Consider the following 27,713-nt stretch of genomic DNA (forward strand, 5'->3'; position numbering starts at 1 on the left):
CTTGATCCTGGTTGTGTGTGTAGTCTCCAGGATATGATTTATTACTTCTGTGCTAAATATTTCCCTGCTCATAAGAAACAAGCTGCTTTGAGGGAAATATACAACTTCGTGCAAATTAAAGAAGAGAGTCTCCCACAAGCTTGGGGGAGGCTTCTCAAGTTACTCATTGCTTTGCCTGATCATCCTCTTAAGAAACCTGAAATACTTGATATCTTTTATAATGGACTAACCGATGCTTCCAGAGATTACCTGGATAGTTGTGCTGGTTCTCTTTTCAGGGAAAGAACACCGGATGAAGCTGAAATTCTATTGAATAATATGTTGACAAATGAAAATAATTGGGCACCTCCTGAGCCACCTCCTGAGCCAACTCCTGCTCCAATTACTGAGCCTATTCTTAAACCAACTACGAAGAAGATAGGTATTCTATTTCTTAGTCCCGAAGATATGCAAGAGGCAAAGAAATCTATGAAAGAAAAAGGTATTAAAGCTGAAAACGTTAAGAATTTACCTCCTATTGAAGAAATACATGGTCTTAATTCACCGCCTGTTGAAGAAACTTATGATCTTAATTCTTTGTTTACTGAAGAACCTCCTGATCCCGATATCCCGACACAGGTAGTAAAGGTAAATTCTCTCTATAGATATGATAAAGCTGAAGTCCCTCCTACTAAAATTGCTAGTCAGTGCTTGGATGAGTTTGATAACTTTATGTTTAAGCAAGACGACTTCAATGCTTATTTTGGTAGACAATTAAAAGAAAATGCTTATATGATTAGACGCTTGGGTGATTATATGGCTAATATTAAAGGTGAACTTAAACTTGTTAGCAAACATGCTTCTATGGTTACCACTCAAGTAGAACAAGTACTTAAGGCTCAAAAAGAAGTGCTTGATGAAATGAATAATAAGAAAAATGATTATGCTGTTAGAGTGGCTACTAGAACTGGTAGAATGACTCAGGAACCTTCGTATCCTGAAGGTCACCCTAAGAGAATTGAGCAAGATTCTCAAAGAAATAATATTGATGTTCCTAGTTCTTCTAAAAAGAAGAAGAAGAAAAATGATAGAACCGTGCAAACTTCTAGTGAACCTATTGCTGAACCACCTGATAATCCAAATGATATATCTATGTCTGATGTTGAAACACAATCTGGTAATGAACATGAACCTAGTAAAAATATTAATGATGATGCTCAACCTAGTAATGATAATGATGTAGAAATTGAACCTACTGTTGATCTTGATAACCCACAATCAAAGAATCAATGTTATGATAAAAGAGACTTTGTTGCTAGGAAACACGGTAAAGAAAGGGAACCTTGGGTTCAGAAACCCATGCCCTTTCCTCCTAAACCATCCAAGAAAAAGGATGATGAGGATTTTGAGCGCTTTGCTGAAATGTTAGGCCTATCTTTTTGCGTATGAGATTAACTGATGTGCTCAAAACAAATCCTTATGCTAAATATATGAAGGATATCATTACTAATAAAAGAAAGATACCGGAAGCTGAGATTTCCACAATGCTTGCTAATTATACTTTTAAGGGTGGAATACCAAAGAAACTTGGAGACCCCGGAGTACCTACTATACCTTGCTCCATTAAAAGAAATTATATTAAAACTGCTTTATGTGATCTTGGAGCCGGTGTTAGTGTTATGCCTCTCTCTTTATATCGTAGACTTGACTTGAATAAGCTAACACCTACTGAAATATCTTTGCAAATGGCTAATAAATCAACTGCTATACCTGTCGGTATTTGTGAGGATGTGCCTGTTGTGGTTGCAAACGTTACTATTTTAACAGACTTTGTTATACTTGATATTCCCGAGGATGATAGTATGTCTATTATTCTTGGTAGACCTTTTCTTAATACTGCAGGGGCTGTTATTGATTGCAACAAAGGCAATGTCACTTTTCATGTTAATGGTAATGAGCATACGGTACACTTTCCGAGGAAACAACCTCAAGTTCATAGTATCAACTCTATTGGAAAAATTCCATCGATTATATTTGGAGGTTTTGAATTCCCTCTTCCTACTGTCAAGAAGAAATATGATATACTTATTATTGGGGATGTGTATATCCCCGTTGAGCTAACTTAGTGTTATTCGAAATTTCTCCGGTTTCATAATTATCGGAATGAGTTTGTTAACAAGACTTGATCAACCTTGTTAGTGGATTCTTTTTGATGAGCATGAGATGGATGAAACTAGAAGCACAAACTTCTGTACCCTCTTTATACTTTCTGTTATTTATATTAAATAAATTAAAAATAGTATTTTCTGTCTGTTTTGACTTATCCATGCAACATAAAAATATCCCAAAAATAAAAGTCCTCAGAATGACATGCCAATTTAATATGATTTTTCGGGAATATTTGAGGATTTACTATGCAAAAATTACCACGGGAGGAGCTGCCACCTGGCCACGAGGGTGGTGGGCGCCCCCCCCTATAGGGCGCGCCCCCTGCCTCGTGGCCCACGGTGGCCCTCCTCCACTTATCCCAGCACCCATCTTCTTCCTCTATCTCACACAAACCCGAAAAATCAACTCAAGCACGAGTTCCAGCCACTTTTGCTGTGATTTTCGATCTCCTTGCTCAAAGAACCTCTCGCAAAACTGCTTGGGGAGATTGTTCCTTGGTATGCGACTCCTCCACTGGTCCAATTAGTTTTTGTTCTAGTGCTTTATTCTTTGCAAATTTGTGTTGCATAGGTGACCATATTCTTGAGCTTTCATGTCAAATTTATATGGTCCCAAGTAGTTCTAATGCTTGATTTAGGCTCTAGGCACTTGTAGGAGTAGTTGCTATCAATATTATTGAAGTTGGTTCACTTTTATTTGAAGTTACTAAAAATTTCAGATTGTTTCAGAAAAATAATGAGGAGATTTTTGAGGGGCTCACCAAGCCAAAGCTTGAAGGAAAAGGCACCGAAGCCTAAGTATAATTTGCCGTGCACCGCTGAGATTCGGGCGTGTGAATGGCCTTCTGAAGATTTCTTGAGAGTAGCCGATATCTATGAAGATTTTCATGAATTGGCTCACAATGAAGGCCTCACCGCTTTCCTCCACGACCAATGCGATCAGTATCTCTTACTCACAAATACCTTTGTGCAAAACTTTCATTTTCATTCTAGGAACTCACCACCTACCGTGGAGTTTCATTTATATGATGAGCATAAGGAGATGTCACTTTATGATTTATGTCGGATTTGTTTAATCCCCTTTGAGGGCAAGACAGAAGAACCACATCATGATGATGTGGATGGGTTTATTGATACTATCATTGTAGGAGAAACTAGAAAGGTTTTCGATGCACGAATCACTAGCATACATTTTCCCGTTTTACGCTACTTTGCATTATTTGCTAGTTGTTGTTTAATTGGACGCGGAAACAGTGGAAACCTTAGTATCCCTGGTATAATTATTCTGCACCACGATTTATACAGTGATAACACTTTTAGTATGGGCGGTATTATTGCTAGACGGTTAAGTATGAACCGTACTAAAGGTCCCATCTTTGGAGGCATCTATGTCACACGCCTAGCTGCACATTTTAACATACCTATTTGGCATGCTAAGAAGGAAGAAAAGGTGCTGCCCCGTGTTTATCTAGATCATAAAAGTATGGTGGCACATAATTTTATTGTTAAGAATAGGCAGGAGAGCTTAAATATCAATTGTTCTTTAACAAACATCATCCTGAGACTATTACCCTGCCTGCTCCTTCTTTGTTTAATTTTGTAGGACCCTACCTTGTTACGTGGGCTGCCGTCCAAGCTTACAAGAATCCTGCACCAGCCCCGGAACAGGAACCACAAGATGAACCTCCACGACGATCTGTCTATTCTTGGGATCCAAAGATGACTGTCAGCCAGTGGCAGTCAGAGTCTTCTTCTTCATCACAGTATGATCCCAACTATTCCTCCTCATCACAGTATGACCCCAGCAACTATTATTATGGATATCCGCCAGGCCAGCCGTGGCCATAGACCAACTTAGGCCAAAAGCCTAAGCTTGGGGGAGTACGTATTTCTCACCGACATTACATTTATGCTCACACACACTCATTGCTAGATGTCGGTGCTCATACTTTTCACTGTAATATCCATGCTAGTTTATTTTCTTTTTTCTGCTTTCTTCTTGTGTGTTTGCTAAACCTTAAGAAAAACCAAAAAAATTAGTAGTAGTTTATTTTTCTGCTGTAGTAGTAACTAAAAAAAACCCAAAAATATTTCCCGTTCTTCTTTTGCTTGTTGGGAGCTTTCCCGTGTAAATAGTTTTATTTCTTTTCTTTTCTTTGGGGGTCAGTAGGAGAAGACCATAATTAAATCGTTGAAGTGGCTCTTATATGCATTATTGTTGATTTAACCAAGAGCCCATATTGCCTTGTCTTCTCCTATTTATTGAATGCTCATAGATTCCAGCTTAGTCCAATGCACGTGCACTCTTATTATTATTCACACCGTTCGGTCGTGCAAGTGAAAGGCAATTATGATGATATATGATGGGCTAACTGAGATGAGAAAAGCTGGCATGAACTCGACCTCTTTTGTTTTTGTAAATATGATGAGTCCCTCGTTCTTGATTCAGCTTATTATGAATAAACATGTTTGCAATGACAATTAGAGATCATAGTTGCTTGTGCCATGCTTGATTAGCTATGAGTTATAATGGTTTACCTTGTGTGCCAACATGCTATTGAGATGGTTATGATGTGGTATGATGGGGTGGTATCCTCCTTTGAATGATTTAAGTGACTTGACTTGGCACATGTTCACGCATGTAGTTGAAACAAAATCAACATAGCCTTCACGATATTTATGTTCATGGTGGATTATATCCTACTCATGCTTGCATCCAATGTTTATTAATTTTAATGCATGTACATGGCTGTTGTCGCTCTCTAGTTGGTCGCTTCCCAGTCTTTTGCTAGCCTTCACTTGTACTAAGCGGGAATACTGCTTGTGCATCCAATCCCCTAAACCCCAAAGTTATTCCAGATGAGTCCACTATACCTTCCTATATGCGGTATCTACCTGCCGTTCCAAGTAAATTTGTATGTGCAAAACTCTAAACCTTCAAATAAACATTCTGTTTTGTATGCTCGAATAGCTCATGTATCAACCAATGCTATCCTTATCTTCCGTGTTAGACGGGTTATTCTCAAGAGGAGTGGACTCCGCTCCTCACTCATGAGAAAATGGCTGGTCACCGGGATGCCCAGTCCCATGCTTTATGCAAACTAAATCAAAATTAATTGCAAACAAAACTCCCCCTGGGACCTGATGTATGTTGGAGGCACTCGTTGTTTCGAGCAAGCCATGGATTGATGCCTGTTGGTGGAGGGGGAGTATAAACTTTACCATTCTATTTGGGAACCACCTATAATGTGTTTAGCATGGAAGATATCGCCATCTCTTAGTTGTTACATTGACAATGAAAGTATACCGCTCAAAATACAATTTATCTCTATTTTAAAATCGAGCTCTGGCACCTCTACAAATCCCTGCTTCCCTCTGCGAAGGGCCTATCCATTTACTTTTATGTTGAGTCATCACCCTCTTATTAAAAAGCACTAGCTAGAGAGCACAACTATCATTTGCATTCATCACTATTAATTTATATTGGGTATGACTACGATTGGATCTCTTTTACCATGAATTACAATGTCTAGTCAGTCCTTGATCTTTAAAGGTGCTCTATATTTATGTTTTGCGGTCTCAGAAAGGGCTAGCGAGATACCATCTTGTTATATCATATTATGATTGTTTTGAGAAAGTGTTGTCATCCGAGATTTATTATTATGACTTGCTAGTTGATTATGCTATTGATATGAGTAGTTATGAGACCTGAGAATTATTGCAAATGTGGTTAGTTATGATCTATGATGAAAACTTGAATGCTGGCTTGACATAGTTACAACAACAAGAGCAAACGGAGTTTGTAAAAGTTTTTTCTTTCTTTCTTTCAGTTTGTCAACTGAATTGCTTGAGGACAAGCAAGGGTTTAAGCTTGGGGGAGTTCATACGTCTCCGTAGTATCTACTTTTCCAAACACTTTTGCCCTTGTTTTGGACTCTAACTTGTATGATTTGAATGGAACTAACCCGGACTGACGCTGTTTTCAGCAGAATTACCATGGTGTTGTTTTATGTGTAGAAAACAAATATTCTCGGAATGACCTGAAACTCCACGGAACATCTTAGAAAAAACAATAAAAAATCCTCGCCAAAGATGAAGACCAGGGGGCCCACACCCTTCTCACGAGGGTGGGCCCCCCCTAGGGCGCGCCCCCTACCTCGTGGGCCCCCTGGAAACCCTCCGACGCCAACTCCAACTCTATATATTTGCTTTCGGAGAGAGAAAAAATCAGAGAGAAGAAATCATCACGTTTTACAATATGGAGCCGCCGCCAAGCCCTAAAACCTCTCAGGAGGGCTGATCTGGAGTCCGTTCGGGGCTCCGGAGAGGAGAATTCGTCGCCGTCGTCATCATCAACCATCCTCCATCACCAATTTCATGATGCTCACCGTCGTGCGTGAGTAATTCCATCGTAGGCTTGCTGGACGGTGATGGGTTGGATGAGATTTATCATGTAATCGAGTTAGTTTTGTTAGGGTTTGATCCCTAGTATCCATTATGTTCTGAGATTGATGTTGCTATGACTTTGCTATGCTTAATGCTTGTCACTAGGGCCCGAGTGCCATGATTTCAGATCTGAACCTATTATGTTTTCATGAATATATGTGAGTTCTTGATCCTATCTTGCAAGTCTATAGTCACCTACTATGTGTTATGATCCGGCAACCCCGAAGTGACAATAATCCGGACCACTCCCGGTGATGACCGTAGTTTGAGGAGTTCATGTATTCACTATGTGCTAATGCTTTGTTCCGGTTCTCTATTAAAAGGAGGCCTTAATATCCCTTAGTTTCCAATAGGACCCCGCTGCCACAGGAGGGTAGGACAAAAGATGTCATGCAAGTTCTTTTCCATAAGCACGTATGACTATATACGGAATACATGCCTACATTACATTGATGAATTGGAGCTAGTTCTGTGTCACCCTATGTTATGACTGTTACATGATGAATCGCATCCGGCATAATTATCCATCACTAATCCGGTGCCTACGAGTTTTCCGTATACTGGTTTACGCTTATTTACTTTCCCGCTGCTACTGTTACAATCACTACAAAATACCAAAAACATTACTTTTGCTGCTGCTACCACCACTATCATATTACTTTGCTACTAAACACTCTGCTGCAGATACTAAATTACCAGGTGTGGTTGAATTGACAACTCAGCTGCTAATACTTGAGAATATTCTTTGGCTCCCCTTGTGTCGAATCAGTAAATTTGGGTTAAATACTCTACCCTCGAAAGCTGTTGCGATCCCCTATACTTGTGGGTTATCACGCAGCGGTGTTCTCCAAGCTGGACTTGCGCGCTGGTTACCACCAGATCAGGATGCGCGAGGAGGACGAACCAAATACGGCGTTCAAGACGCACCACGGGCACTTTCAGTTCAGAGTCATGCCGTTTGGCCTCACGAACGCGCCGGCCACATTTCAGTGCCTGATGAACACCGTTTTTGGTAAGTATGTCCGCAAGTTCGTCATCATCTTTCTGGATGATATCCTTGTCTTCAGCGAGACCATGGAGGAGCACCTGGAGCATCTGCGCATCGTCTTCAAGCTGCTCCGCGCGCACCACCTCTACGCCAAGGAATCCAATTGCACCTTCGCTGCTGACCACATCGACTACCTCAGCCACGTGATCTTGAAGGAGGGTGTGGCCACGGACAAGGAGAAGACGCAGGCAATGGAGCAGTGGCCGACGCCGACGAATGCCACGGAGCTGCGCGGCTTTCTCGGCCTCACGGGCTACTACAGAAAGTTTGTGCCGCAGTACGGCATCATTGCGAAGCCGCTCACGCAGCTGCTCACCAAGAAGGGATTCTCCTGGACCGATCAGGCGCAGACAGGGTTCGATACGCTCAAGCAGGCGATGGTCACCACACCTGTTCTGGCGCTGCCGGACTTCGCGCGACCGTTCACGATCGAGACAGACGCATGTGACACGGGCGTGGGCACGGTGCTCGCGCAGGACGAACACCCCGTGGCATACTTCAGCAAGGCATTGGGTGTGCACAATCAAAAGCTCTCCACCTATGAGAAGGAGTTCCTCGCCGTGATGATGGACGTTGATGTTGGGTTTCGTAGTAATTTCAAAAAAATTCCTACGCACACGCAAGATCATGGTGATGCATAGCAACGAGAGGGGGAGAGTGTGATCTATGTACCCTTGTAGATCGACAACGGAAGCGTTAACTTGGTTGATGTAGTCGTACGTCTTCACGGCCCAACCGATCAAGCACCGAAACTACGGCACCTCCGAGTTCTAGCAGACGTTCAGCTCGATGACGATCCCCGGACTCCGATCCAGCAAAGTGTCAGGGAAGAGTTCCGTCAGCACGACAGCATGGTGACGATCTTGATGTACTACTGTCGCAGGGCTTCGCCTAAGCACCGCTACAATATTATCGAGGACTATGGTGGAAGGGGGCACCGCACACGGCTAAGAATATGATCACGTGGATCAACTTGTGTCTCTAGGGGGTGCCCCTGCCTCCGTATATAAAGGTTAGGGAGGGGGGCCGGCCGGCCAGGAGAGGCACGCCAGGAGGAGTCCTACTCCCTCTCGGAGTAGGACTCCCCCCCTTTCCTAGTTGGAATAGGATTCGTGGAGGGGGGGGGGAAGAGGAGAGAGAGGAGGAAGGGGGGCCGGCCCCCTCTCCTTGTCCAATTCGGACCAAGGGGGGGAGGGGCGCGCGGCCCATCTCTGGCCACCTCTCCTCTCTTCCACTAAGGCCCACTAAGGCCCATATACCTCCCGGGGGGTTCCGGTAACCTCCCGGTACTCCGGTAAAATCCCGATTTCACCCGGAACACTTCCAATATCCAAACATAGGCTTCCAATATATCAATCTTTATGTCTTGACCATTTCGAGACTCCTCGTCATGTCCGTGATCACATCCGGGACTCCGAACAACCTTCGGTACATCAAAATGCATAAACTCATAATATAACTGTCATCATAACCTTAAGCATGCGGACACTACGGGTTCGAGAACAATGTAGACATGACCGAGACACGTCTCCGGTCAATAACCAATAGCGGAACCTGGATGCTCATATTGGATCCTACATATTCTATGATCATCTTTTACCGGTCAGACCGCATAACAACATACGTTGTTCCCTTTGTCATCGGTATGTTACTTGCCCGAGATTCGATCGTCGGTATCCCATACCTAGCTCAATCTCGTTACCGGCAAGTCTCTTTACTCGTTCTGTAATACATCATCCCGCAACTAACTCATTAGTTGCAATGCTTGCAAGGCTTAAGTGATGTGCATTACCGAGAGGGCCCAGAGATACCTCTCCGACAATCGGAGTGACAAATCCTAATCTCGAAATACGCCAACCCAACATGTACCTTTGGAGACACCTGTAGAGCTCCTTTATAATCACCCAGTTACGTTGTGACGTTTGGTAGCACACAAAGTGTTCCTCTGGAAAACGGGAGTTGCATAATCTCATAGTCATAGGAACATGTATAAGTCATGAAGAAAGCAATAGCAACATACTAAACGATCGGGTGCTAAGCTAATGGAATGGGTCATGTCAATCAGATCATTCAACTAATGATGTGATCCCATTAATCAAATAACAACTCTTTATCCATGGTTAGGAAACATAACCATCTTTGATTAACGAGCTAGTCAAGTAGAGGCATACTAGTGACACTCTGTTTGTCTATGTATTCACACATGTATTATGTTTCCGGTTAATACAATTCTAGCATGAATAATAAACTTTTATCATGATATAAGGAAATAAATAATAACTTTATTATTGCCTCTAGGGCATATTTCCTTCAGTTGACAAGTGGCGCCAGTACTTGCAGCGCGGCCCCTTCGACATCATCACAGATCACAAGTCACTCTGCAACCTTGGCGAACAGCACCTGGAGACAGAGCTCTAGCGCAAGGCCATGGCAAAACTGGTGGGGCTGCAATTTCGCTTCCAGCACAGAAGGGGACTGGACAACGGCGCCGCCGACGCACTCTCACGCGTGGGCAAGCAGTTTGAGGTGGTCGCGCTCTCCGTGTGCCAGCCAGCCTGGGTGCAGGAGGTGGCCAATTCCTACGTCACCGACGCCGACGCCCAAGAACGGCTACAACAACAAGCGGTGCACAGTCCGGACGATCAAGGCTACGAGCTCTACCACGGCATCATCCGGCGCCAAGGTCGCCTCTGGATTGGGGCCAATTCGGCTCTGCGTACCAAGCTCATCGCCGTGCTGCATTGCAGTGCGGTGGGCGGTCACTCCGGCTCCACCGCCACCTACCAGCACGCGCGCAAACACTTCGACTAGCGGGGCCTCAAGCGCGACGTCGCCGACTTGATGCAGCAGTGCACGGTGTGCCGGCAGGCCAAAACACGAGCACGTCAAGCCGGCGGGTCTCCTGGCCCTGCTGCCCATTCCAGCAGCGCCCTGGGAGGACCAGACCATGGACTTTGTCGAAGGCTTGCCGCGCTCGGAGGAGTGCGACACGATCATGGTGGTCGTCGACCGCTTCACCAAATTCGCGCACTTTGTTCCCCTTCGCCATCCCTTCAACTCCCAGCAGGTGGCGCGCGCATTCTGGGAGAATGTGGTGAAGCCACACGGCATTCCTGCGTCCATCGTCTCCGACCGCGACAAAATTTTCACGAGCCACCTTTGGCGCGAGCTGCTCGTTGGCGCAGGCACCAAGCTGCTCTACTCGACGGCATATCACCCTCAGACAGACGGCCAGAGCGAGCGGGTGAACCAGTGCATGGAAATGTACCTCCGTTGTGCGGTTCACGACTCGCCGCACAAATGGCGTAGGTGGCTGCCGATGGCCGAATTCTGGTACAATTTGACATTCCATGCGTCGCTCAAGGGCACTCCCTTCAAGGCTCTCTATGGCAAGGAAGCCAACCACAGCGCAATGGCGTCCTGGGCGGAGTCGGCGCCGGCCGAGAGGAGATGGACTGGGCGGCGCACATTCGCGCCCAGTTGGAGCGAGCCCAGCGCCAGTACAAGAAAAATGCCGAGTGCAACCGCACAGAGCGCCACTTCCAGGCGGGTTAACAGGTGTTGCTCAAGCTCCAGCCTTACGCTCAACGTTCGGTGGTCAATCGCCCGTGCGCCAAGCTCGCCTTCAAGTACTTTGGCCCCTACAAGATCATCGAGAAGATCGGTGCGCTCGCGTACAAGCTCGACCTGCCGTTGGAGAGCCAAGTCCACCCTGTCTTCCACGTTTCGCAGCTGAAGCCATTCACCCCCGACTATACGCCGGTGTACGGCGAGCTGCCCAAGGTGCCGGACCTCTCCGTCGACACCCTCACACCTACGCGCATTTTGGACAGGCGCATGATGAAGCATGGCGACGCGTCGGTGGTGTAGCTCAAGGTGCAGTGGGGCACCGGCGACTCCGCGCCGACGACGTGGGAAGACTACGACGTGCTCCGCCACTGTTTCCCGTCAGCACCGCTCTGGACGAAAGTAGAGGACAACGACGACACTGAAAAAGAAGAAGACGTGTCTTAAGGAGGGAGGAGTGTCACACCTAACCTGTGGTTAGTGTGCTCTAGAGCTGGCTGGTGGGCCCAGCCAGCTGGCCAGCCAAGTGGCGTGCGTGAGTGGTGTTAAAAGGGGCCGCATGTGGCTGTGGGTGTCATGTGTGTGTTGACAATTCTCTGTACCCAATCCTTCCTCTGCAATCCATTCATCCTCCTCCCTCTCCAAGCCATCCCTCCCTTCCCCTCGCTCGGGCTAGATCCCTTCTCCCTCTCTCACTCTCTGGGGTGTTACAATTTGCCAAGCAGGGAAAACTTAGGAGAACGAAGGTAAAGTGGTATGGCAATTTTTAGAGAAATTTGATCTATGGGTCATGGCAAATGCATAACTTGCTTTGGAAAAAAGTGTTATCTGGTTCATGGTAAAATTAGGAAAACAAAGTACAAAGGGACATGACAATTTAAAAATTAAAATCATGTACGTTGTCATGGTAAAAGCAAAAATTGTTCTATGGATGATGGCAAAAAATTAGGAGAAAAAGGTAAAAAGTGACATGGCAATGAAGGAACTGCTTTGGATTTTTTTTCTGGTTGATAGCAAATTATTGTAAAGGTAGTTAAGTGAATCATGGCAAATTTTGAATTTTTTGTGATAGTTGCATGGCAGGTTTTAAAAAACTGGTAGCGATGGCATGAAAAATGTGGAACATGTGCACTATCCCGTCCTATGATCGAGCGCTCAAACGAGCTACTACTATCCATGCATGCAGGAGCCACGACCAACAACCAAAAATACCACAAAAGAAAAGAAAAACATTGTCTAATAAAGAAGAAAAAAGCAAAAACACAAATGAAAACAGAGAAACGGAAAAGAACAAAAGGGATGGAGGGGAAAGCTTGGTTGCACAGGTAATTAGGGCTGGGCATTCGGTTTATATGGTTAATACGGTTCGGTTTATTCGGTGTTTTATAATTTCGGTTTTGAAGAAATGGAAACCGAATTAATCACACAATATTTAGAAACCGAACCATACTAACCATAATATATTGGTTCGGTTTATTCGGTTAACCGAAAAACCAAAATACATGCACTCATCAGTATATATCACAAGAGCTAGCAACCTTAACATCAGTCAGTGCTTTATTCGGTCAAGCAAACTAGTGAACATAACTAAGTGTAAAATCACATGGGGCGTTACATGTATTATGTACGGAAGAATATGTGTGATGCGTGTAAACTAAGCAACTCATGCATTAATTGATACACTAATTGCTAGTATTCCATAAGCAAGCGCCGGGCATGCATACATACTCCTACGCGATATTGCATGGATAGAAATCTTAATAAGTTTTCAAACAAAAAAAAAGAAATCTTAATAAGTACTTGCTAGAAGGATACAGCCATTGACTATGTTGCATGCAAACAATAGTAAAATAATCTAAACAATTTCAGTTAGCCATGCTAGTATGGCGTTACATAGGAGTACTAGTTAGATTGTGAGATTAGAAACTCATCTAGGGGCTGGCCTGGCGTCTGCCACAACCAACAAGTATTTGTCAGAGGACGCGCCCCCGCTGAACTTTCGAAAACAAGGTATTGCATGGGGTATCGTACATATCGGTTTTTTCGGTGTATTCGGTTTTTGGGCACTGGAAACCGAACAAAAACCAAACACCGAACAACCTTAAAATTTCCCACCGAACAAAAAATCGAATCACCGAACTAATAGATAAATCGGTTAATATGGTTCGGTTCGGTTTGGTTTTTCGGTTTTCGGTTCAAAAGTGCCCACCCCTACAGGTAATGACATCAACCTGTTAAGGAACTGACTGACCCAAATATATGGCCAGTCGAAAAAAAACAGCCTAAAATAACTCAGAGGGAGAGCAGAAAAAAGGAGCACGAATCTTAAAACAAAAGTCAACGACCAAAAAGGCAATTGGGCGAAAATCGATTTTTAGGTGATTTATATATAGCTAAAGTGATGCAAGAAATATCCAAGTAAAAAATGTAAAATATATAAAGAAAAGCAGAGGCAAAAGCACATACAACAAAAAACATGCAATGTGTAACGGGTATACCTGGCCAAACCTCGGGTCGGGTCGGGATTCGGGTCGGGCCTAGCCAAGCCCGAGCCAAAAAACCTGGGCCCGAGCCCGGCCCGGCCCAGTCATCGGGCCTAGTTTTTGGGCCCAAGCCCGGCCCGAACATGCAAAAGCCCACCGGGCCTCGGGCCTCGGGCCGGGCCCTTTCAGAAAACTGCAAAAATGACGGGCCCGGGCCCGGCCCGGCCAGGCCACCGGGCTCAAAATCTAGGCCCGAGCCCGGCCCGCGAGCAGCGTCGGGCCGAGTCGGGTCAGGCTTTTTCGGGCCGGGCCGGGCTGCCCATGGCCAGGTCTAGTAACGGGCTTCAAGCCCAATAGGAAAAACGACTTACCACAAACAAGGGCAAGTCAAAATTTTAGTCTAAGAAAAAGTCAATTTACCCCAAACAATGGCAAGTCAAAATCTAAGCCACGAAATAATTCACTTACCCCAAACATGAGCAAATCAAAATTAGGCTAAGAAGCCATGAAACAACACAGGAAAAAAATAGCACAAATCTTGGAAAAAAACTTGACGATCAGAAAATTGGCTTATCCATATTTAATATAGTTTTGCTAAAGCACATCTAGATGTGCTCTAAGTATTGCACATCTAAGTCCTATGTCATTGATTTTACGTTAAGATTCATGCAAGCATTTTCTTTTATCTTTTGTCTTTTTCTTTCTATTTAATAATCATGTGACCTACATATAGCTAAAGTTTAATTAGACTGCCTTGAAAAGACCTTTATAAAGCACATTTCAACACAATTTTATTGACAAGTGTTATGATTCAAATAGTTTTCTTACCCCATCCTATCCACCTTTTGGTGCATGCATACATGCTGTCATTCAGGCTAAAAAAAACAGTATTTGCATCAGTGCACACCTCCTTTTGATCCTTTCCATCCTCCTCCTCTGACCCTCCCCCCTCTCTTTATAACTGAGCTCCCTTCACCTGGCTTCACACAACTGCAAGATAATCCAAAACCCCAGTGACACTACGCTGTTGTCCCAAAGCCCAAGGTGGCAGCATCAAGCAACTGAGCAGCAGCAGCAGCAGCAAAGCTGAGCTTGAAAGCTCCACTCCCACAGTAATGGAGTTCTTGTCGCAGATGTGGTCGCTCCTGGGCCTCCTCACCATCCTGCAGAACGTCCTCCCCACGCAGCTCCTCTCCCTCCTCCACTCGCTCTGGCAGTCGCTCCAGGACTCGCTCACGCCCTACTCCTACTTCGACGTGCCCGAGTTCCTCGGCTCCGCCGCCGTCGAGCCCAACGCGCTCTACCGCCACGTCCAGCTCTACCTCCACCGCTCCCTTCTCCTCTCCTCCCCTTCGCCTCCCCGCCTCACGCTCTCGCTGCCGCGCTCCGTCGCGGGCAATGCCGGCGCGGCCGCCGCGTCGCCGTCCGTGTCGCTGTCCCCGAACCACTCGGTGCCCGACGCCTTCAACGGCCACCGCGCCGTGTGGACGCACCACGCCGACACGCTCCAGGACTCGCTCGAGGAGCGCCGGTCCTTCTCGCTGCGCCTCCCCAAGAGGCACGCCGCGGCGGTGCTCCCGGCGTACCTGGCGCACCTCGCCGCCGCCGCGGACAGCCTGGAGCGCTCGTCGCGGGCGAGGAGGCTGCACACCAACGCCGCGTCTCCGCGCGGCTCGGCGTCGTGGTCGTCGGTGCCGTTCTGCCACCCGTCCACGTTCGAGACGCTCGCGCTGGACCCGGACCTCAAGGCGCGCCTCCTGGCCGACCTCACGGCGTTCGCCGACGGGAGGGAGTTCTACCGCCGGACTGGGAGGCCGTGGAAGCGCGGGTACCTCCTCCACGGCCCGCCTGGCTCCGGCAAGTCTTCGCTGATCGCCGCCATGGCGAACCACCTCCGGTACGACGTGTTCGACCTCGAGCTCACCCGCGTCACCACCAACGCCGACCTCCGCGCGCTCCTCATCCAGACGACCAACCGCTCGCTCATTGTCATCGAGGACATCGACTGCTCCCTCCACCTCACCGGCGACCGCGGCCTGGCCTCCACGAGGCGGCACAAGAGACGCCGCGCGGCCGCCTCCGATGACTCGTCCGACTCGGACGACGACGTCATGGGCGCCGACAACCACCGGGGGAAGGTGACCCTCTCCGGGCTGCTCAACTTCACCGACGGCCTGTGGTCGTGCTGCGGCGAGGAGCGCATCATCGTGTTCACGACGAACCACGTGGACGGCATCGACCCGGCGCTGCTGCGGCCGGGGAGGATGGACGTGCACGTGCGCCTGGGCCCGTGCGGCGCGCACGCTATGCGCGAGCTGGTGGAGCGGTACGTGGGCGCCGGCGTCGGCGACCAGGACATGCTCGACGCGGCGGAGGGCTGCATACGGGAGGGCGCGGAGATGACGCCGGCCGAGGTGGGCGAAGTGCTGCTGAGGAACAGAGACGAGCCGGAGACGGCGGTGACGGAGCTGGCGGGCGAGCTGAAGGCCAGGGTGAACGCGGCCGACGATCTCCAGTGGGAGGACTCGGCGGCGGAGCTCTCCGACGAGTCGCCGACGAAGAAAGGCAGGAAGGGGTTCGGCGGGTGGGAGGGCAAGGTCAGGATCTTGGGGAGGCTTCGGAGCCTCACCAAGTCGGACTCCGGCCGGAGAGGCGTGTAGCTCCGATCACGTCTGACGTGCGTTTTAGGTTAGGCAACAATGGAGCGCATCTTCACAAGTTTAATGTATTGGTTTGACGGTTTCTTGTAAGCTATAGTAGCCATGATCGACGGCTTCATGGCCGAGCAATATTCGAACCTCGCTCTGCGCGCGCACGTACCGGCGTACGGCACCGGACTGGACGGCTTATACTTGCCCAGCACGAGCCTCCCCTCCCCTCCCCTCCCATCCCACGTATACTTGAACCTCGCCCATACCTTCCTTCTCACGTAGCCTCGCTTACGGGAGCTGGCGCCGGTTGCACCATGACCGGCGACGAGCACGCCGGCAAGGCGCGTCCAGCCCGCGGGATTCGTTCCTTTCGAACCTGCAGAATTCTATGGATCTTCGTCGAAATATCACTGGGAATACTGGTGATCTTCAAGAACCTGTGGATTCGGCTACGGTTGGCAGAAGCACAGCTCACGCTGACGCCTCCCTCCGCCGGCGCCGCGGGCACGACGACCATGACGGCCGCGCGAGTAGCCGACATATTCGCCATGATCGACGTCCACGCCGCCGCGGGGACAATGAGCGGCAAGCTGGTCGAGGCAATATGCGCCATGATCAACGATGCCTGCCACGACGACGACGCAAAGGACTTGCATGGCCAGAAAGGGAGAAGGCGGCGCGAGCGCGACGCCTGCATCGGCAGCACCCGCTGCTACAAGCAGATGCGCAGGCTCGGCAAGGGCTCCAGCGGCCGCGTCGTCATGGCGCAGCACCGCGACACCGGCCAGACGGTCGCCCTCAAGACCATCCACGCGCGCGGCGGCGCGAGGCGCCCCAACGTCGGCGATCTGCTCAAGGAGGCCTGCGTCCTGGCGGCGTGCCGCGGGCACCCCAACCTCGTCGGCCTCCACGCCATCGTGCGCGACCCAGGCACCAGGCAGTACTGCCTCGTCATGGACTACGTCGGGCCCAGCCTGTTCCATGCTCTGGACAGGCACGTGGAAGAGCACGGCCGCGCGTTCCCGGAGGCCGACGTGCGCCGGGTCATGCGGCAGCTGCTCACGGGCGCCGCGGCGATGCACGAGCGCGGCGTCATTCACAGGGACATGAAGACTGCAAACATCCTCATCGGAGAAGACGGCGGCGTCGTGAAATTCTGCGACTACGGACTGGCGATGCCCACGGCCAAGGCAGAGCCGCCGTACGGGCTGGCCGGGACGATCCCCTACATGGCGCCCGAGATGCTGCTGGAGAAGCCGGAGTACGACGCGGCCGTCGACATGTGGTCGCTCGGGTGCGTCATGGCAGAGATGCTCTCCAGCGAGGAGTTGTTCAGCGGCGAAAAGACGACGGGGCAGGTCGGCAAGATATTCGATGTACTCGGTGCGCCGGGCAAGAAAACGTGGCAGCACTTCGAGTCCGCGCTCCGAGCTGACGAGGTGCGGCAATGGCGGGCACGGCAGCGAGAGGTGCGGCGCCACGACCGGCTGCGAGAGCTGTTCCCCGAGGAGCTGCTGTCATGGCACGGATACCATGTCTTGAAGGGCCTCCTTACCTGCAACCCCAGCAAGAGGCTGACAGCAGCCGCCGCGCTCCGGTGTCCCTGGTTCAAGGTCGACGGCCCTGGAACTGATGATGCTTCCGGTCACGGGATCGGCGGCACGGCATTAGCCAGGCACACTGCATAGAGAGGAGCAGCAATAGTTAGATGAATTCGCCACACCGGAAAAAAACAACTAAACTGACGAAAAAACAGCGAAGGAATAAATAAGAATGTATATGGCTTGTTTATTACGATCGGAAATGTACAAATATCATAACTCTACTGGAGTGGATTGTACGATCTAGGCGATTACTTCAATTAAAGTGTCATCAAAACGAATCACTTGCATGTGAAAAACGCAGAAGTAGATAACATAGTCACTTACATATGAAAAACTTTGTTCAAACTTCAAAGAGATAATCTAAGTCTTCTAACTTCGAATGAGTGGGTATACTGCAGACAGAGTAAATTTTTCCTTGACAGTACACAGAAAAAATGCTTGCAGAACCAGGTGTGGTATTTCATAAGATAACAAAAGCAACACTGTCACATATGGATTTGCTTACCATCGAGGGCAGTGGTGGCAGCATGGTCTGTTGCCTCCATCAGTTCTAGTCCAGGTGTCTGCAGCCTGAAATCACTCAGAAATAAATCTCAAAAAAGAACATCAAGAAACAGAAGCAAACCAAATCTGGCAATCCGATCTTATACCCATTCTTAACCACATTTGAACTGAAATTGACTAGTCTGCATTTAAAAATTAATGAGAACACACCACAGCTCAAACCAAAACATTTATGCCTGATAATAAGCAACTAGGCACAAAGCTAACATCATAGCTGGTGCAAAAAATAGCATAAGAACCACCGTTCAGTTGCCTGCCATGCTTTACAGAACATGATTAGGGTATCCTTCCATCCAAGGTTCCAATTATTTACCCTGTCAGGGTAACTCAAGTTTGAACAAAGACCGGTGGTAATAAGCACAGCGCACCAAAAGCACAATCAACGCTTCTTCGGTGCAGCAGATTTGGGAGGAGGCGCAGGAAAACCTGCAGTCTTTGGCGGCGACGACATCATCACCCTGTGCTTGTACATCTTCCACCAGTTCGCTGATGCCTCGTCGACAGTCCGGTAGGTCCAGAAGTGCGGCCTGGCCTTCTCCCGCGCCATGAGCATCTCCTCTACCTCTGCCTTCGACTTCGTCTTGAGCGTGAGACAGTCGACGAGATCGCGCCACTTGCTGGAGCAGTTGTCAAAAACCCCGTAGCGGTAATAGTTCTGCATCTGGTGGAATGGTGAGTAGCAGGACCATAGTGCATTGAAGTACTTTATGCAGTCCAGTCGTGATGGCGGACGGTTGGGGTTCTCTTCGGGCTCCATGCTTCTAACTGCCAACCAAGAAATGGATTTACATGTGAGACATAGCCGCATTCCTAGAACCACAAGAAAAACAGAAATACTGAAGGAATATGGATCAGAAGGAATGATGACTCTTCTAACCTTCCTTGCTGCTGCTGGCACAGAGGCTTGGGGTAGAAGAGGACGAGCTAGAGCTACTGGACAAGCCCTATTTCAACAGAGGTATCAGATTTGGAAGGAGTAGGTGTGGCTAAGCACAAGTGAGCATACATACAAATAATATTATAAGCTATCCAAACATAGTGTTACAAAATTAAATTTCTGAATAAGTCTAAACAAAATAAACTATGAAGCACATATTCTCACAAGATTCACTAGTTAGTACTCCCTCCGTCCCAAAATAAGTGACTCAACTTTGTACACAAAGTTGAGTCACTTATTTTGGGACGGAGGGAGTAGGTAATTACTAAGCACAAGTGGCACAGATAGGACTGCATCAGGGGTCAGCTTTGAGCCCTTATCTTTTTGCCTTGGTGATGGATGAGGTCACAAGGGATATACAAGGAGATATCCCATGGTGTATGCTCTTTGCGGATGATGTGGTGCTAGTTGACGATAGTCGGACAAGGGTAAATAGGAAGTTAGAGTTATGGAGACAAACCTTGGAATCGAAAGGGTTTAGGCTCAGTAGAACCAAAACCGAGTACATGATGTGCGGTTTCAGTACTACTAGGTGTGAGGAGGAGGAGGTTAGCCTTGATGGGCAGGTGGTGCCTCAGAAGGACACCTTTCGATATTTGGGGTCAATGATGCAGGAGGATGGGGGTATTGATAAAGATGTGAACCATCGAATCAAAGCCGGATGGATGAAGTGGCGCCAAGCTTCTGGCATTCTCTATGACAAGAGAGTGCCACAAAAGCTAAAAGGCAAGTTCTACAGGACGGCAGTTCGACCCGCAATGTTGTATGGTGCTGAGTGTTGGCCGGCTAAAAGGCGACATGTACAACAATTAGGTGTGGCGGAGATGCGTATGTTGAGATGGATGTGTGGCCACACGAAGAAGGATCGAGTCCGGAATGATGATATACGAGAGAGTTGGGGTAGCACCAATTGAAGAGAAGCTTGTCCAGCATCGTCTGAGATGGTTTGGGCATATTCAGCGCAGGCCTCCAGAAGCTCCAGTGCATAGCGGACGGCTAAACCGTGCGGAGAATGTCAAGAGAGGTCGGGGTAGACCGAATTTGACATGGGAGGAGTCCGTTAAGAGAGACCAGAAGGATTGGAGTATCACCAAAGAACTAGCTATGGAAAGGGATGCGTGGAAGCATGCTATCCATGTGCCAGAGCCATCAGTTGGTCGCGACTCGCGAGATCTTATGGGTTTCACATCTAACCTACCCCAACTTGTTTGGGACTAAAGGCTTTGTTGTTGGTGTTGTTGGTGTTGTTGTTGTTGTTGTTGTTGTTGTTGTTGTAAGGATCACTTTCTAGCAAGCTTATCCTTCAACCATTCTCCATTTAGCTTTCTTGTAGTGTTCTTGAATCTTGATGGGTACTAAAATGGACCACAGCATGATACTACACATATTTCGGGAAAGATCGGCCATGATGGAAATATGAGGGCAATCTTAATAATGCATGACACTGAATGCTCAGATTATTATACTGAGGGCACTTCCAGTGCATCGTATCTTAAGCTGTATCCAACAGCATAAAATAGGTGTTAGATACAGCTTTCCTAGCGGAATGTATGTTAGTGTTGTATCTAAAGTTGCTGCCATCTAAATGTTTTGTGATCAAAACTATTGTTTTAATCTTGTAGCCTGTTTGCGTCAACGCTAGATAGGAGGAAGATGCAGACTTTGTGCTTCCGGTGTCCTGGCATGTATATGCTACAGCTGTTGTACAAATTTTCTGCAATAATTGACATAAGCTCCAGTACAAGTTTGTGCAGTAGATACTAGATAGACTAAAGCTCTAGTACAAATTTGTGAAAGTAACAACTGAAGAGGGAAAACAAGCTTCATAGTTCAACAAAAACAACCTGGGAGTTGAGTAGAGCCCAACATCAGTACTCCCTCTGTAAAGAAATATAAGACTTTTTAGATCACTACTTTAGTAATATAAAAAATCTTATATTTCTTTACAGAGGGAGTACAACGGAAGAGATTAAACAAGATTCAGAGTTCAATATTTTCAAGTTTCAGAATTTGGGGTTCATGAGCAAGACCATACATACCAGTGAACTAAATCGGCATGCACTTTACTTAGTTCAAATGATAAAAAATGTGGTCTGTGTTAGCCTAGACGAGAAACAGCATTTAAAGACTGCTTCACTCTTCACATCTATTTTCCTTATGATGTTCTGAAACTATATAGAATGGTAAACAAACAGAATCATGTCTGGGTATCCATGTGAAATAATTGGCTGGCTTACTTAATTAGACTTCTTAGTAAAAAAGGATTGGGGGAAGCCTAAAATAGAAGACTACACACAGTGCAAATTTTTTGACAGTGGACAAAGATGGAGACGAAATAACGATGATCCATTGGAACTAAAAAAAGAACCACTGGAAAACTAAGAACAGAGAATGACGGACACATGGCACTGATTCGTAATATAACAGAACCCATGGAATTAACCATACAAAAATCAAGCACTCGATATGGCTGATTCTGTATAGATGCTGCACTTATTCGGTCCTCATTCCCATACCGGTGCCGAGGTACTCCGGGAATCTAGTAGCTACCTGGGGTGAGGAGCGAGGAGGGGAAGTCACAGCGGCTGGAGTGTTGTGGGCGGTGAGGAGGGTGCGTGACAGCCAGATCTGAGGGCGTGGATGGATCGCACAGGATCAGGAACCACTTGCCTACGATATGGTCCTTTGGTGGCAGACTCTAGAAACTATGGAAACTGATGAGACCATGATGCTAATTAGTAATCAATTTGAATCTAAGCAACTATCCCCTCGACCACCGCACATAAATCACCATTCTCATCTGTACAGATCTGAAGTTCTGAACAAGATTACAACACACTTTTGCCTGCTAGTATGTTTACAGTCAGGAATGAACAGTCCGATCTATCATCTTAGCCTCAGACGCTGTACCTCGTGGAGAATGGCATAGGTAGGTTTGTGGAGTTGTACTTGTCAGAGGAGAAGGTGGTAAAGGGGCAGCGCCTCCAACGGAAAGACGGGAGACTGAGTGGCTGCTCCAACGAAGGTCCTAAAGGAGGCTACTCGTGTTCCCTTACAACCTTTAGGTCTCATTTGGCAAGAAGGGTCTTCAAGCCCCTAGAGGATTGGGGATTAGAGGGGATTTGGTGATCCCCTCCCTTACACCCCATCCCCTCAATTCCCCTCGCATCCTCAATCCCCTTCTTACAAAAAGAACTTGTTTGGTAGGCAGGGTTTGTTATTCTAAGATAAGATAGTGCAAAATAGCAGTACTACAGTTAAAAATCCAATCTTTACAACTTAAATAGCTCTAGTGGCGAGCTTTAGAAAGACCGGATATTAAACAAGGTAATGTAACTCTGTCTCATGTATTTGCAGAATGCAGAAGCTATTATTTATATCAAATCTCCTAATAAGCAGTGCTCAATAACCATGGAAACCCATCTCAGATGCTGAATAAACCATGGTCAACGAGAATTGTATTTTTATGTAATCCTCAAGCTAAATTAATCAAACTGAATAATTAGCAGAACTAAAGTCGAAGGGAAGCTAAGCTTATGTGATTGCATGTCCACTTTTAAGCCACAAATTACCAGTGCGAAGCAATGTCAAATACGGAGTCTATCATCAGTTGACAGAATAGAACTACTAGGCTAGAAAGCTGAAGAAGTTTGGGGGAATTCTGACTGATAAAGATAAGATGCCATGCAGTATGAGCTAAGACTGTCCAAATACTTGCTCGTCTCTGCTTAACCAAGAACTAGGTTCCATCAAGTACTACTAATAAAATTAATCTCTAGATAAGAAGATCCTTCACAAAGAAAGAAAGAAAGAAAGAAAGAAAGAGGGGGGCAATGGTGGAACCAAACAGATCAGCAGATGCCAAGAACGCTACCACTGCCGTGAGAAAGAAGAAGCTACCCAAGACATAGGAGGAGAAGCTATCGGAGGGCGGCAGAAGCAGAGCGGCCGCGCATCACCACCAGCGCGCCGTCAAAGCAAACAAATCAAGAAGGTGAGGACGGCGGCCGTGGCGGGGCTCGGCGGTGGCGGTGCGTACGCTATCCTACTGGACGGGGTGGGAAGGAGAGGGGAAGACTCGGAATTACCGGCTAGTTTGCCGGAGGAGGGACGCCGGCGTGGATGAGCCGGCGGCGGCGCGTCGAGGAGGCTGCGTAAGTCTCGTGATTTTTTTCCGTTCCTCTCGACCCTTTTTCCTCGAGGATCGCGGGAACGGGGCCGTTGGGCTCTCTGGACAATCTTGATGCGCCGGCCCAACAAGGACGCAGTGTAGAACGTTTCCTTTACGCACGTACGTTCTTTTTTTTTTGAACTTTAAAACCCCACTTTATTAGACTATACTCATATTAGGGATCTCGTCTTCCCTCCAAAAAAAATATTAGGGATCTTCGTCTGAAACAGTGCTGAGAATACAATCTAGAGGAACTATGTCCCAATAAACCGAAACACTAGAACTAACACCTAACTTTGCCAACAAATGGGGAGCGCCATTAGCCGTCCTCCGGACCCAGGTTAGCCTGAAATCATCTCTAGTTCTGATCATGGCTTTAACCTCTTCAACCACTTGTCCTACAGGCGACAGATTCCTCTCCTTACCTTCTAGCATTCCAGCAACCACCTGCGAGTCTGTTTCCAAGTGCAGCTTCTGTATGTCTCTCTGTATGGCTAGTTGAATCGCCTTTTTGCATGCCAGAAGCTCAGCCATATCCGGCTTGGAGCAATCCGAGAAGAAGTGGGATGCAGCTCCCCTGAAAGCTCCATCTTTGTCCCTGAAAATCACGCCCCCACCACCGCTCCAACCGGACCTAGCCATAGCCCCATCAATATTAGCTTTCACCCAGCCTTGTTCCGGTGGTTTCCATTGTTCGCATATGTTATTTCTCACAGTTGGAGCCCTGACACCATGAACTCTCTTCCACTCTTCCATATGCCTAGCCACTCCTCTTGCAATGTGTGTAGGGTCTTCAATCCTCTTTCCTTCGCGAGTATCATTCCTCGCCAGCCACAGCGCATACATGCCCTGAATCATCATGGACTTCTCATCATTTGTCGCTTCCGTCAGCTACAGAAGCATCTAGGTCGCTAGTTGGCTCTGGGAGCACATCGAGCTAGGTGGGGTGGCCACCCTCGCTCCCAATACCGAGTCCAACTCTTTCCAAAAAAATTGTCGAGCGATAACAGGGCCAAAACCAATGGTGTAACGTCTCCTCTCTCCCACAGGCTGGACAAAACACACCCTCCTTGATATGCCTTCGTAGGAGCTCCGTTCCTACGGCCAAACCATTTTTTATCAGTCTTCATGCATGAATTATCGCTTTGCCCGGTGCACTAGCGTCCCAAAGAGCCAACCACCCTTGGTGCGTCGCCACCGATGAAGAGGATCCCGGCTGTCCCGATCTTGCTCTCTTCTTCTCCATGCACAAGTGATAAGCCTGACCGTGAACTGCCCATTATTAGTAAAAGTCCATGCAAGGAAGTCTTCCGTTCCATTCCCACCTATCGTAACCTGGAGTATATCTTGCACATCGTCCGGTGTGAACATCACATCAAGCTTGGCCCGATCCCAAGCATATCCTTCCTCGGTGAGCAGATCACACACGTGTGTCATGCCTTGTACATACATCTGGCCCAGTCGCCGGAGGGAGCCCTTGCGTGGTATCCAACTATCATGGTGGATTCTTATCCTGGTGTCGTCGCCCACTCTCCATATCAGTTCCTCTAGCAACAGGTCCTGGCCATACAAAATACTCCGGAATGTATACGAGCCACCACTCCGACATGTTGCACTCAGGATGGAACCTTCCTAGAAATATCTAGCCTTCAGTATGCAAGCACAAAGCGAATCCGGGCACTGTAGTAACCTCCACGCTTGCTTTGCTAAAAGAGCTTGATTGAATGCCTTCATATCTCTAAAACCCATTCCTCCTTTTTTGCTCATGCACATCTTCTTCCAAGCAATCCAATGAACCTTTTTTCACCATTTGCTTCCCCCCACCAAAAGTTAGAAGAGGTCGAAGTCAGGTTCCCGCACAATTTTTTGGTTAGTTGGAAACAGCTCATGGTAAAATTTGGGGTAGATTGAAGTCCGGACTTGACCAACACCTCTCGAGCCTTCTTTGACAAACCCTGCCCCTTCCATCCAGTGATCTTTCCTTTAGCACTCTCTTTAACATATTTGAAAGTTCCTTCTTTAGAGCTCCCCACAACAGTAGGAAGACCTAAATATTTTTCACTTAGCACCTCTGACTCAATACCAATGTCCTCCTTAAGATGTTCCTTGAGCGCATCTATACAACCTTTCCCAAAAAAGATAGACGATTTTTGCATGTTCACTTTCTGTCCGGAGGCCATTTCATAATCCTACAAAATGGCCTTGAGTGTTTCAAGATATTTTTGAGAGCCCTCAAGGAACACAATGCTATCATCCACGAACAATAGATGTGGGGCTAGTGCTCCCGAACGATACCCCCTTTAGTTCGCTAACCCTTTGCGCATATTTCAATAATGCCGAGAACCCCTCTACACAAAATAAGAACAAATACGGTGATAAAGGATCCCCTTGGCGGAGACCCCTGGACGGCAGAAATGTGTGAGAGATCCCTCCATTAAGCTTGACTGAAAACTTGGCTGACGTAACACATCGCATAATCATCTGAACCCAGGTATCAGCAAAGCCGAATCTTGCCATCATCCTTTCCAAAAAAGACCACTCAACCCTATCATACGCCTTCATCATATCCAACTTAACCGCACAAAGTGGCTTTTTCCTACTTCTCCTTCTTATAGCATGGACGCACTCATATGCGACTAGGATGTTATCTGTGATGAGCCTTTGTGACGCCCCCGATTCGACCGTACACTAATCGTACACGCAAATGTGTACGATCAAGATCAGGGACTCACAGGAAGATATCACAACACAACTCTAGACACAAATAAAATAATACAAGCTTCATAGCCAGAGGCCTCGAGGGCTCAAATACAAGCTCGATACACAAGCGTCAGTGGAAGAAACAATATCTGAGTACATACATAACTTAAACAAGACTGCCTTAAGAAGGCAAGCACAAAAACAACAACGATCGAAGAGGCAAGGCCTCCTGCCTGGGACTGTTGGGGAACGTAGTAATTTCAAAAAATTCCTACGCACACGCAAGATCATGGTGATGCATAGCAACGAGAGGGGAGAGTGTCGTCCACGTACCCTCGTAGACCATAAGAGGAAGCGTTATGAGAACGCGGTTGATGTAGTCGTACGTCTTCACGATCCGACCGATCCAAGTACCGAACGCACGGCACCTCCGAGTTCAGCACACGTTCAGCTCGCTGACGTTCCATGAACTCATGATCCAGCAGAGCTTCGCAGGAGAGTTCCGTTAGCACGACGGCGTGATGACGGTGATGATGATGCTACCGACGCAGGGCTTAGCCTAAGCACCGCTACGATATGACCGAGGTGGATTATGGTGGAGGGGGGCACCGCACACGGCTAAAAGATCAACTGATCAACTTGTGTGTTCATGGGGTGCCCTCCTCCCCCGTATATAAAGGAGTGGAGGAGGGGGAGGGCCGGCCCTCTACTATGGCGTGCCCTGGGGAGTCCTACTCCCATTGGGAGTAGGATCCCCCCCTTCCATGTAGTAGGAGTAGGAGAGAAGGAAAGGGAAAAGAGAAGAGAAGGAAGGAGGGGGCGCCGCCCCTCCCCCTAGTCCAATTCGGACTAGGCCTTGGGGGCGCGCAGCCTCCCCTCTCTCTTTCCCCTAAAGCCCAATAAGGCCCATGTACTCCCCGGCGAATTCCCGTAACTCTCTGGTACTTCGATAAATACCCGAACCACTCAGAACCTTTCCGATGTCCGAATATAGCCTTCCAATATATCGATCTTTACATCTCAAACATTTCGGGACTCCTCGTCATGTCCCTGATCTCATCAGAGACTCTGAACAACCTTCGGTACATCAAAACACATAAACTCATAATACCGATCGTCGCCGAACGTTAAGCGTGCGGACCCTACGGGTTCGAGAACTATGTAGACATGACCGAGACTCATCTCTGGTCAATAATCAATAGCGGAACCTAGATGCTCATATTGGCTCCTACATATTCTACAAAGATCTTTATCGGTCAAACCGCATAACGGTATACATTGTTCCCTTTGTCATCGGTATGTTACTTGCCCGAGATTCGATCGTTGGTATCTCAATACCTAGTTCAATCTCGTTACCGGCAAGTCTCTTTACTCGTTCCGTAATGCATAATCCCA

The 27,713-nt window shown here is 47.6% G+C and overlaps 2 protein-coding genes and 1 long non-coding RNA gene across 3 annotated transcripts; 2 read left to right on the forward strand and 1 right to left on the reverse strand.

The window, feature by feature from the left end:
• The first annotated feature begins 14,681 nt into the window (after positions 1–14,681).
• LOC123107128 (AAA-ATPase At5g57480) lies at positions 14,682–16,434 on the forward strand. The gene has a single exon (XM_044529137.1). It carries the CDS (start codon positions 14,807–14,809, stop codon positions 16,349–16,351), a length of 1,545 nt encoding a protein of 514 aa, XP_044385072.1. The 5' UTR covers positions 14,682–14,806; the 3' UTR covers positions 16,352–16,434.
• A 19-nt stretch (positions 16,435–16,453) lies between these two features.
• LOC123101372 (putative cyclin-dependent kinase F-2) lies at positions 16,454–18,137 on the forward strand. The gene is made up of 2 exons (XM_044522858.1): positions 16,454–16,535; positions 16,625–18,137. The coding sequence occupies exons 1-2, from the start codon at positions 16,454–16,456 to the stop codon at positions 18,028–18,030; spliced, it is 1,488 nt and encodes a 495-aa protein (XP_044378793.1). The 3' UTR covers positions 18,031–18,137.
• A 481-nt stretch (positions 18,138–18,618) lies between these two features.
• LOC123103917 (uncharacterized) lies at positions 18,619–23,687 on the reverse strand. The gene is made up of 3 exons (XR_006450031.1): positions 23,536–23,687; positions 19,388–19,454; positions 18,619–19,275 (listed from the first exon to the last, which is right to left on the reverse strand). It is a non-coding gene; the product is annotated as an uncharacterized lncRNA (long non-coding RNA).
• Between the last annotated feature and the right edge of the window lie 4,026 nt (positions 23,688–27,713).

Source organism: Triticum aestivum, chromosome 5A (assembly GCF_018294505.1).
Source record: "Triticum aestivum cultivar Chinese Spring chromosome 5A, IWGSC CS RefSeq v2.1, whole genome shotgun sequence".
NCBI classification, from domain to species: Eukaryota; Viridiplantae; Streptophyta; class Magnoliopsida; order Poales; family Poaceae; genus Triticum; species Triticum aestivum.

What these genes read in the sequence shown, in the direction of transcription:
- LOC123101372 (XM_044522858.1), top strand. Translation starts at nt 16,454, where the DNA reads ATGATCGACGGCTTCATGGCCGAGCAATATTCGAACCTCGCTCTGCGC. An exon ending in GTACGGCACCGGACTGGACG is followed by an intron (nt 16,536 to 16,624) that starts GCTTATACTTGC and finishes CTTCTCACGTAG; the next exon opens with CCTCGCTTACGGGAGCTGGC.
- LOC123107128 (XM_044529137.1), top strand. Translation starts at nt 14,807, where the DNA reads ATGGAGTTCTTGTCGCAGATGTGGTCGCTCCTGGGCCTCCTCACCATC.